The following is a 12,500-nucleotide window of genomic DNA, read 5'->3' on the forward strand; positions in this document are numbered from 1 at the left end:
CGCTCTTTACACAGATAGACAGGAGGTGTCATTGTATGGAGGAAATGTATATAGGCAGATGGGAATGTACAGTAACCCGCCTATAGATTCAGTGTGTTGTACTCATAGAAATACAGAACAGTTTAGTAGTGTATTAGGGTTGGGTCTATATTATGTGTGTGTGTGTGTGTGTGTGTGTGTGTGTGTTTGTGTGTGTGTTTGTGTGTGTGTACTTGTGTGTGTGATAGAGAGAGAGCAGGAAATGAAGAAATTGCCATGAGCCACATGCGGCCAACCCCAGCCCCATACAGTAGGCTAGAGGAGGAAAGAGGGCATTGTGTGTGTGTGTGTGTGTGTGTGTGTGTGTGTGTGTGTGTGTGTGTGTGTGTGTGTGTGTGTGTGTGTGTGTGTGTGTGAGAGAGAGAGAGAGAGAGAGAGAGTAGTCACATGTCAGAGGTTTCATGGGAAGCAGATACCAACAGGCTCGTCAGAACTGCCTAGGTCGAGAACAGTACAGCTGAGAGCACTGGGCCATTCAACCACACAAGTCTCTGATTGTACACCAAACATCATATCTCTCAAAATAATTACCACTGTAACTCAGGACTCAAAGATTCTGTGAAAGGACACATTTTCAGCCCCTTCATCCCCCTCACCCAATTCACTTTACATTGCATTTCTTAGAATATTCCTGACACTTTTAGGCAGGGGTGTGTGTTGACCAGCTATAAGGAATCCATAATGGGCTATACACTATATATGCCATAAATATATAGGCCTACATATGTTACATGAAAAAGCAGTAACTCTACAATACAATACCATTCAAACTAGTGATGTAGTCTACGGCCCGAATAGCCTACATTATCAGACCAAGAGAGCATATTGGTTGAATTATGCCAAAGTTTATAAGGACTTCTCACTGCATACCTTTGCTAAACCTACTGTACTCCCGAAGCTTTGATAAAAACAGACTTTTTCCTTTACTGTATCACTTGACACATATGATAGCATCGAGAACATGAAACATACTAATGCTATCACGCCGTGTTTAATAGCCACATCATACGAAGGTTTCACATAGCTGCTATGTCGGGTTAACATAAGTTTACGGTATTCGAATTTGGTCCGATAACTTTAAGGTACATACTGTACATGCTATTCTCGCTGATGATGAACATATGTGGGTGTTGTGTCGCCTAAGGTCGTCTACGTGTGTCCTAAAGCCGACATGGGTGGAGGGGTGCGTGTTTGGTTTGGAGTTGACAGTGACGCAATGACCGATATCATGCACTTTCTCCACTCATCCCGTCGGAATAGTGTATCTTGTTGTCTAATAAAAAGTGATCTACTAACGTATACTATGGATTACATTTCGCAAATTGTAGTTCATTTGGCAAAGTTACATTTCAAACACTCTGCGCGCAAATTCCTAGCGGGTTAAATTTTTCGGGAATTCAGTTACATTAAATCAATGTCATGGGTGTAACAAAATCTCAAAATCCTCCCAGATTACTATTCCACCAAAGTAAAATCGTTTGTTGTAAAAGCAAATAATATCGCCATGCCATCTGCGAATTACTGTATAGCCAACTGATGGATATGAAAGATGGCCAGATTAATCTTTCATTACGTGGAAATAAAACATGGCAAAACCATATGCGTCATACAAACAAGCACCATAAATACCAAGCCCGTATAAAGCCGAATACTTACCCGATGTGTCGCTCCTCCATAAAACGAAGCTGTCAGTCGGCCCAGCTTTATTTCTTCAGAAGTTTGCAGGGTCCGTCTGTAGCTTATAGTCGGTACGCAGGCCCCGAGTTCACCTCGTTTGCTCGCTCGCTCTCCCTATCTTGCCCACTCGCCCCCCATCTCTCTCTTTTCTCTCTCTCTTTTTCTGCATGCCTCTATCCCTGTGCAGGAAGTGAATGCCGCTCACATGGACGGTATATGCACTGCACGCAGCCTGATATCATTCTCCATTCGCTAAAGACTTTTTAAAGCCATAGTCTAGCGTCCGGGAGGAATTTGGAAATATGACTGTACTTAACTGTAGATTTAAAGCAACCTAGTCGACGGGCGCCGATATGGCCGCGAGCGAATACTTGGTGCGCCAAGTTACATGTGCACATTTAGGTTGATATCGTTTACAGTAGGCTACATGAACTCGATTCACTCTGGCGAAATCTTAAAAGTCATATTTTCAAACTACTGGGTTAATTGATATGGCACAATTCAAGAAAATGCAAGCAGTGCGTAAACAAACTGACATTATATCGAATGGATTCGTTATACTGTAACAGTAAATAGGGCACGCACGTACTGGATCTCGCTCTTGGTGAATTTACATGTGTGGTTATCTCACGTGGCCTATGCGATGACAGTGCATGCTGCGCATGTGTGCTGCCATCATAAGTTATGTGAGGCCAAATGAAGGCTGCCTGACCTCAAGTCAACTCTGTACAAGGAACATACATTACACTGTATGCTATTCTTGTACAAGGCAATCACTGAAACCTTTAGGCAAGCTATTACTGTAACCCCCCCCCCCCCCCCCATTGATATTCATATAGTGTCTGATTTCATGTCAGATTTTTTTATAAATCACATAAATGTCTGCAGTTGAGAAATGGAATTATGTAGGATTTTACTAGGGGAACTGTGGTGGGCCCTGAAGCAAATTGAATGCTGCAATTAAATTTTAACACCAACAAGTTCACTCCCGGAACAAGGTTCCCTAACTGTGTGCTTGTTCATGAACCCAGAAGCAGCTGATCTGCACCATGTCTCATTGCTATTCAAATGTGCCAGAAAGCAGTTCCACAAATCATTAAACATATTTGAATGTGTGTACAACACAGGGTGTAGTGGCATGGACTGGGCTCAGTGGTAATACATGAATTTTAACTGATTAATAACTACAACAAACTGCAGCTGTATATGGACATGTAAATATAATATAAAATAAAATAAATAAAAGATCAGAATTTATTTTCTTCATATAAATGGTCCCTGGCATTCTGAGTGAATGTAATTCTTTATTTTTTAATTAACGAACCAGCTGTGTACAGTTTGAACAAACGTTATACAACAGATGGAACAAACTTGATACAACTTTATATTAGGAACAACCCAAATAAAGACTAACAATGCAGGCATGTTAAAAAAATGTTGATACGTTTATTACTGTACATGTTCTTCCTGAGAAGCCAAAGTCATTTGAAAATGTACAACGCCCAGAATAGAATAACAACAGTCACATCAGAAACAATAATAGACCATTTCAATTTCACACTTCCACAAGAATTCTACTAAATAGCTTTGGGCCAGGTATCAGTGGAGGCTGATGGAGGTAGAAATCTGAGGATGGGCTCATTGTAATGCATGGAACAGAATGAGGTATGGTATCAAACACAAGTGTCCTCAGATTTCTACCTCCAACAGCCTCCCCAGGTTGAGACACAGTATTACATATAGCCTACTACAGTACTACTAGTTGGCAGTATTGTGTAACATATCTATAATTGCAGTCAACTCGTGTCCACCAATTAGTGTTGGGGTCAATTCACAGAGTCAACGTACTTAGTGTAAGGGCAATCAATTTAAATGTAATTTATGGATGGAAAAGACCCCACCAAAAATAATGGCCAATTCTCTGATTCATACACAGTAAGGTGAATTAATTCACTTCCTAAATTGAATAACATTTCAGATGGAATTCATCTCAGCACTACCCCATACCGTACATGCCTATAGTGTCTGATTGCAGTGTGAAGTTCTACATCCCAATGCAATTCTTCCAGTTGAATTTAACAGGCCATGCTGGGTTGTCTGATGTGGCTGGCTTGCAGTATGAGGCATAAGATGTGTTTATCCTAGAACAATAGAGTGTTGTGTGTGTTTACCCACTCCGGCCCTATGCCAGTCTCAGGCCAACAACACAGAATGCAATGGACGGGATGTTCGTCCAACTTCTCGGGCTGTGTCCCAAAACTCTTTAACAGCTCCCTCTCCTCCTCTCCTTTCTCCAGTACTGACCACTGGCCTGATACTGAATAGACAGAGTGGTGGTATGAGAGGAACCTAAGTAACTCCCCTGCTTTGTTAACCTTTCTGGTGGTTTTTCAGAACCATTGGCACAAAAGACAAGATTAAACAATGCATATTGAGTATTGAGGCTTGCCTTCATGGTCACTGATCGGTGAAAGGCTGGGTAGGTCTGCACGATATTGCTATGACCTGTTCTGTCCCGAACAGATCCGTCTTCACATAAAGCCAATCTGTGCACATTACTCACTTCCACTGAAATCATGCAATTGTGCCAGTAGAGAAATTGAGTCATGCACATTAGGATCTTAAGTCAGGATTAAGCCCACAGGGAAGTGAAGGAGATGAGAGAAGGAGGGAGGCTATATAAGGACATGGGGACAAAGCCCTAGCCATTGTTATGGTTGGCAGTGGCCAGGGTGCCTGCCTGTGATTGGCTACTGTGTTGTGAGGAGGGCTGAACAGAGCATTCTGTTGGAGGGATTCTAGAACCATGTGAGATTCTCTAATAGAAGGCTTCACCCCAAGCTTGCCAGCCACTCACAGTAACTAACTTGCACTGCTACAGACTCTATGACACGGCTGCAAGGCAAGCCAAACTGGATATTATTGGCATTTTCATAAAACATAATCTGTACACACACTCACTTATCCATACATTTCACAGCACAATACATTTTTCTCAACAGTTGCTTTATAAAATAATCATATTTTACAAAAAGAATATATGCCACCTTGGGAATCAATTCAACACCAATATATATTTAGTTTGATTACTTCAGTCGAACACAAGACTGTTGGTCTTTCCCTCTGGGGTTTTGGAGGGAATCCTGTCTTAATCCCAAATAAAGGCTAGTCACTATGTGCTGGTTTTCCGGACATAGATTACGCCTCGTCCCGGACTAAAAGGCATCTTCAAAGGGGAATCTCAATTGAAAGTGTGATTTAGCCTGGGACTAGGCTTATTCTGAGGACATCTGGGTCATCTTCACCCTTTAGTCACAACAGCTGCTGTGTTGTATGTATGCCTGTATGTATTTATGTATGTTAGGGTTGGGTGAGGGGGGAGGGGGTGAGGTGGGCTGGTGAGAGCACGAGGGGGCCATTTTTTGGTGACGGCTGTTTTTCTTTATTTTTTTGCCAAGATAGCACCAGTCACCTATGTTAAAAACTCACTAGTCAGTAGTTTTCCACCTCACTCCGCCCTTTTTCTAGCGAGCATGGGCAGTGGGTGTGATGGTATAGCGGTCACCACATGCATCATTTAGCTTTTCAATGTATATTAAATATATGGACTGAAGATGGCTCCCGCCAGCCCTCCACGTTTGTAACGCAGGTTGAATTCTGAATGTTAGCCTGCTAAAACAGGCTATACATAACACTTTTGGGAAGGAGGAAAGCAGAGGAAAACGCAGCTCCATAAAAGGGCATTTTCTCCCGTTTTAAATGTCCCAAAAAAAATCTTCAAATTGGCAATATAATCTTTGTTGATGATAGATTCGGATCATCAGTGATCTACCAATGTAATTGTCCAATCGCGCAACCCATGTATGTATGTATGAATGAATGCATTTTGTCTCAAATCACCCTTGTGGATATTAGTCTGACGTGTTGGATTTGGTCAGTAAAGAGTATTTCCAGTCAATGTAAAAGGCTTTGACATTCACAGAAAGGCTGTGAACTGCAGTCCATCGTCACTGTCTGTCATGAGTCACATGCACATAATATCTATGTGGCTACATGTCCACAAACACCATAAAGCACCACCCCAGCCCCCCCACCAGGAACATAGTCACCTGCATGCTGTAGATAAACAGGTCGTTCACAACCCCAAAGTCCAGCCGCCGGTGACCCAACAACAGCAGGATCACAGACAGCTTGTACTGCAGCCGCAGAAAGACCCGCACGCTGATGTACTGCAGGCAGAACAGGGCAGACAGCGCCACCCAGAGGAGGGAGGTCAGAAGGCTGCAGCCGAAGTAGAGCAGGAAACGCAGGAAGCCGTACATGCACCGTGAGCGCAGGTACAGGTCGAAGTTGTTGTATTTGGTGCGGACGAGCTGGGTGGTGCGCGCGGGCCCACAGGCCGAGTGCATGCAGGTGGTGTGGGGGCCATGGAAGCTGCGCACCCGTCGAGGGATGGGGATCACAGGCATGAGTGGGCTAATCCAGCTCCTGGCTTCGCGGGGGAGTCCCAGCAACAGGCCTCGGCTGCTGCGTCCGTTGTGGGAGTTTGCATCATTGGCTGGGTAAGTACAGAGCCCCAGACATGGAATGTGGCCTTACACAGCACCAGGGATTCCTGTTAGATGTGTTTAGCATCCAATCACTATAGGCAACCAAAAGACAACAGGGGTCTGTGAAGAGAACAAAACATGTTACTGTGACGTTGAACACATGTACAACACATACACACAAGCGCGCACACTCACACACACACACACACACAACTGAAGATCACACGTTATGAACACAACCAAAAATACAGTAGACTGACATTCTAATACAGCTGGTAATTTAGACGATAGCCTATAGAAAAGCCATCAATTTACTTTCTTTGTAATTTATACCATATCATTTTAATCAATGTCAGCTGAGAAGTGTAAAAGGAGGAGAATTGATTTGGAGTGGAAATCTAGAAATATGCCTACAATCAGTTCTCACCACACAACGTTACAAATTTCAGAACGTCCTCTTCCTCATTTCAATGGTTGTGATGCGTTTTAGCAGACAAGCGCAAATTGATACGGTGTGATAGATCCTAACTCGCCACAAAAGAACGCTATACAAAGTAACGAATAGGGTAATAGCAATGTCCTATTGATGCAAGTGGTTACAGTGCATCGCAACAGAGGCCGGGGCGGTACTGTTGCAAAGACAACCGGTGGATTTACGTCCTGTCGTAAAATATTTCATGATCATCCACCCAGCGTTGTCATAACAACAGCTGAAAATTTAAAGGAGAAGTGCTCCAAAAATTGTGTATTTTTGTACAAATTTACATGTATTGGGATTTTCCACCCAACACCCAGACATCCTTATTCTCTACGGTGGATATGAATTCCATAATTCCTCTCCACCGTACTTTGAAATGACTAGGAAACCTGTTCGTGTAATAGTTTACTTCCTTTAGCCTATTGTTTTGATAATTTTCCTCAATGCATGATAAGAAAGGCTATATGATAAAACTATTAGTCACTGTTACTATCAGTCAAACTGTAATATGGTTTTGAAATTAAAAAAGAGATTGGACCTGGAATACATGGCCACCTCATGTGATAGCTCATGGAACAGAGATTACCTGCAATCTGTCATTGTAATAATAATAATAATAATAATAATAATAATAATAATAATAATAATAATAATAATAATAATAATAATGGGAAGAAACGGATAGAGTCTCAAACAAACTCAAGTGCCTTATCTTTAGTCTGTCTACTTCAGTCTGAAGACATGAAGCATACATGTGTAGGCCTACTCATACTATATAATATCAACGTGACATAATCTATTACTTTATAGTCCTCCTAATTTATTTTACTGGAGAATTTTACTTCGCTCAAGTTAGACCATGTATGTACTTATATTCCAGTACAAAAAATAAATAACCAAAAGCTCGTCAGAATCCTGAGACACACGCACGCACGCACGCACACGCGCATACACATACACACACACACACACACACACACACACACACACACACACACACACATCGTGCAACTTGCAACCAGGTGCCACGCGGGAGGCGCGTGTCAGCCCCGGTAAACTTGCTCTAAACCTCTCACTAACTTCAAGTTATCAAGCAACCTTCAGTTGGCAGATTTACGAGGTGGCCGAATGATTACATCCCGGCTATTTGTCAGCCGGCCAGACGGCAGCGGGAGAGACACGGGTCCCGCTGATAAATCATAAACACAGGCGTTTTTAAAAAGAGTTTATTACAGTCGTTAATGGTGCGCCAGATCACTTTGCGCAGGATTTAAAGGTATATTATGCAAAATCAGAAAAACAAACCTTATAATACTTAATCAAACATGCATAAAGCTGTCGTGGGCCCTGAATAAATTCTCCCAATTAACTGGCTTCCAGATTGTGATTGCTTTTACTAATTAAATCAACAGCGTAATAATTCGAGTGGCGGTTAAGGATTGATGTCAGAATTGGGCACAGAGATAGGGGGACTTCATTTGAAGCACTCTCTGGAGATGCTGATTAAAATGGGAGGGCATCTATTCATCTATTCCATCCATAACATAAATACTCACTGTTTCATGCCCACCAACATGCTGGAGTTGGGGTTAATGGGTAGTTGAACAGTTTGTTGATAGTTACTTACTCGAACTGAAGCTCTATAAATGTATATAAACAGTATATAATAGGGGTTTTTCTATTTCTAAAACTATAGACCTATTAGGGACTATGCAAATAAAGTCTAACACCCTTACCACAAGGGATGTATGCTCACAAATGACCTGTATAGGCCTACATTTCACATTGCTATTTAATTCTAGAGATGATGCATATGACGATAGAGGCTGAAAATATAATCTAAAATAGATTAACATACAATAGGCAATCAAAACATGCCCACAGTGCATAATCAGACTATAATCCCAACAGTGTCGAAACTATTACTGACTGCTGTATGTACAGTATGTCTCAGTTGATTATTGCCCGCAGGAGCTTCCTCTAATTCGCCACGAGGTGGCAGTGTTCTACCAAAAAACAGAGCAACACAGATTACTCCCGCTACATGCTTTTCTAGCCTGCTGTGCAGACTGAGGTTGTATCACGCAACTGTCAAACTGTCAAATGCACAATCTGACCAACCTCCTTTATATACTCTCTTTTACAAACACAGACATTTGTATTACTCTAAAAGCAAAGTACTGGATGGAACATGATGATGTGAATTTCAGATGTATAAATCATAATGCTACTGTGCATTATTTGTGTGCTGTCAGGCTGGGTTCCTTCCAAGAGAACACATCTATTATTCTCTCTAACTCTCCATTGTACTTCATCTTAATGTTTGAGCAGACAATACCACCCCACCCCCCCAAAACTCACTGCCCCATACACTTCCTCCCAACTCTCTCTCTCTCTCTCTCTCTCTCTCTCTCTCCCTCTCTCTCTCTCTCTCTCTCCCTCTCTCTCTCTCTTTCTCTGTCTCTTTTTCATTGGAATAATGATTATATCCAATTTGCTGCTGCATGACTTATCCTACCAAGAAGGGGGTTTGAGGGGCGGGGGCAGGGGGAGTGGAGGGTGTGTGTGTGTGTGTGTGTGTGTGTGTGTGTGTGTGCGTGTGTGTGTGCGTGTGTGTGTGTGTGCGTGTGTGGGGGATAAGAAGTGTAGCATCGCGTGGCGTGTGTCTTTCACCCAATCCAACAACAGTAGAACAACAACCTTGAGAATACACATAATACACATAATCCTTCTGTAATATTGTGCTGACTGTGAAGAACATTTAAACTCAAAAGCACCCAGTTCACATATTAAATACACATCCTGTGGATCAATGGAAAATCATACTATATCTCTAATGCATTCTTAAGTTAGACCTTGTTTTTTTAATAAGGGGATTTCATGTCACTTTGAGAAATCACACTCTCTCCACAATTGGGCATCAAGCTGTTGTGGTGTGTTGCTGTCAATCCTTTTGTTTTGGTTGCAGCGTCTTAGGTCTTGGGCTTTTTAACACTGTTACACTGTAACCCCCCCTTTCCTCTCCCCCTCCTCTTTGGAAATAATTACAGTAAATTATTCCATAATCTGTCTATCTGTCAAAGTGGGCAAGGGATGGGGATATGGGCTTCAGGAACTCTTTATTTAATGAAGCCCAAATCTTCAGGAATACCATCAGCATAATAAGCGTAATAGTTGTTTATACTGCCGCTCTGTAGACTGAATCCCAATGGGCCATGCTTGGGTAATGCAAATATTAAATATGTCTGGTGCATTGAGGCTTAAGGGATCATTATTCACTGAGCTTATCAAATGCAGGTCGTACTTGGTTTCTGTCATGTATTATAGACGCGTGGAGAAGAAGAACAGTATGTTTTTGATGGATTAAGTCTTCATATAGCATCAGAATTAAGATGTACAGTATATGAAAAGTTAATCAGATATGGTGGCACAAGTCTTAACAGGCTGTTATTGTTATTGCATGGAAATATTCTTCCTGAACCCTGCTATTTGACTTGCAATAGAAAGGGTCACTCTTGTTCCTCATAGAGGTATTAGGAGTATTTTTCTGTAACAACAGACACAATATAATAACAAGTAAAGTATTACTATTAATATAATGCATTATTATTTTGATTCTGATATTTGTATTTCCCCCAAATTATGGATATTTAAAGTAGGTTTTTACATCTCCAGCTCCTTGTCTCTCCATTTGAATGTTCATCTTGTCATTGTTGTATTACATATGTTATTATTAATATTATTAACTTTGAGTTTGCATTGATTATGAATTATTCAATTGAGAACCTGCTCTATATACAGCAGTACAGTGTATTGCATGATATTTGTCAATAACTGTGTGATATTTGTGGTGAAAAACATATTTTCCTCCTGTTATATCCTGTCATAATAGAAAGCACTTATTGTAATGAGACATATTATTCCTCTCCTACTTAGTGATAAAACAGAGTAAGCTCCTCAAGATACCTATTTCATTAGTCCTAAAAATTGTTTTCTTCTCAAATTCACCAAAAACAAGCTGTTTTCCCAGGAGGGTCCTTGGCTTTTTGTGTTTGTTTTCACCCTAATCCCCTAGCCCAAGCCCTATACGCCAGACAGGGCTTTTACTCGCCCACTGCAGAATGGACAGGCTTATTATGGACTGCCTGCAAGAAAAAACTAAGACAAAATGAGATTTAAATAAGCTGATTTTAGGTTTAAAGTAACTCAAATTTGTGTAACTGTCCATTTGACAACAACAAAACCATCTGTCTGTATCTATACCTTGTCATTAATGCATTGTTGTTGTTGTTGTTGTTGTTGTTGTTGTTGTTGTTGTTGTTGTTGTGTCACTCCATATTTAGGCCCGCTTGGCTTGGTTGACTGACCTGCCTCTATATGTGGAGTCATGTACTGTATCTTTACATAAACTCTTACTTTCTTACTTTCTTTCCATAAACTCTTACTTTAAACACAAATGACCTTCATCATGTGTACATTCATAAAGACTCCTCAACCCTCTCCTTCACCAGAAATGCATGCCTTTAGTCCTCATTCTGTACTATACTGGTTAAATAGTATATGTTACAAAAAGCCTTTGTCACATACAGTGCCCTCATACAATACCCTCATACAGTACCCACATACAGTACCCTCAAGTGCCACCTGCAGGCACACAAAGAAGTGGGCTATTTGGAGAAAGATCCCAAATAACAAAATGTGCCCTTATACTCCAATGATTTGAGGACAATTGCCGAATCATTTTGGATCTCTACTACAGCAGTTTAGATTTGGAATCAAATGATTCATCATTTGATTTCAGAATCAAGTGATCTCCAATCCTAATTACCTCAGTACAGAGGCAACATTCCTGTCCAGATGGCACTCTCAGAACAAAAGGTGCTACTATCAAAAAGGGTTCTCTGTCTTGTCTCTTTAGGAGAGCCCTGTTTGGTGCCATGTAGAACCCTTTCTTGGTGTGAAGTAGAACCCTCTCTGTGGATAGAACATTCGTCAGGGTTCTACAGGGGCATGGTGTATGTGTAGCTAGTGTATGGTTTAGCTAGACTCAGAGCCAACCTGGCCTCATGGAGAAGAACCTAGGCCCAAGAGGTTGGTAGAACCACTATGTCTCACTCCCTTACACTTTCTGCATGTCTATCCAATGGTGTCTACATTCTCTACACAGTCAACCCTTGCAGACCTCATAGAAATAGTACAGTATGAGTAGAACAGACATGGCCTCTCAAACCATGGCAATTTTGCTTGCTAGTACACCAACAGACATGGCTGATATGAAATTGTTATCATTCTTTTTCTATGGTAGGCCCTGACCTTCTGTAGCTGATGGCCATTGTTGTGGTCCAATTACACGGACTATCGCCTGCACATAATTGATAGATCCCCATCATAATCACCTCCAGATGGACAGCTTACCATTTGAAACAGGGTAGGAAACAGGGCATTGTGTGAGTATGTGTGTGTATGTGTGTGTGTGTATGTATGTGTGTGTGTTTGTGTGTGTGTGTGTGTGTGTGTGTGTGTGTGTGTGTGTGTGTGTGTGGGCACTGACCCGGGTTTGCTGGGTGTAATACACTAGCTTAGTATCTGGACACATATTCCATGCAGCTCGGCCCTAACAGGAAAGCGATCTCCTGGCGAAGCTAAACGATGCCAGAGTGGTTTGGGGAGGGAAAACCAATTTGCATAATGAAAAAGTACAAGCAAATCTTCCCAAAGCCCAGATCTGGGTGTGGGAGTGAGGGACGGAGTGAGGC

General features: G+C 41.6%; 2 protein-coding genes across 3 annotated transcripts in view; both read right to left on the reverse strand.

Moving 5' to 3' along the window:
- Positions 1-1,859, reverse strand: part of nacc2 (NACC family member 2) — a 26,473-nt gene extending 24,614 nt beyond the window's left edge. The window contains exon 1 of the mRNA XM_083670073.1: positions 1,696-1,859. The gene's annotated coding sequence lies outside the window, so the exon portion shown is untranslated. The remainder of the gene's footprint in view (positions 1-1,695) is intronic.
- Positions 1,860-3,069: 1,210 nt separating this feature from the next.
- On the reverse strand, positions 3,070-6,863 carry tmem250 (transmembrane protein 250). Of its 2 annotated transcripts, none has more exons than XM_083669531.1 (2): positions 6,694-6,863; positions 3,070-6,386 (listed from the first exon to the last, which is right to left on the reverse strand). In XM_083669531.1, exon 2 carries the CDS (start codon positions 6,183-6,185, stop codon positions 5,766-5,768), a length of 420 nt encoding a protein of 139 aa, XP_083525657.1. In that variant the 5' UTR covers positions 6,186-6,386; positions 6,694-6,863; the 3' UTR covers positions 3,070-5,765. The 2 variants fall into 2 exon arrangements, with proteins under 2 accessions (XP_083525657.1, XP_083525658.1); XM_083669532.1 differs by having other exon boundaries at positions 6,681-6,863.
- Between the last annotated feature and the right edge of the window lie 5,637 nt (positions 6,864-12,500).

The sequence above is a fragment of the Argentina silus genome (assembly GCF_951799395.1).
Source record: "Argentina silus genome assembly, chromosome: 5".
Taxonomy (NCBI): Eukaryota; Metazoa; Chordata; class Actinopteri; order Argentiniformes; family Argentinidae; genus Argentina; species Argentina silus.

Excerpts from the sequence above, each read along its gene's own strand:
- tmem250 (XM_083669531.1), bottom strand. The coding sequence starts at position 6,185 with ATGCCTGTGATCCCCATCCCTCGACGGGTGCGCAGCTTCCATGGCCCC.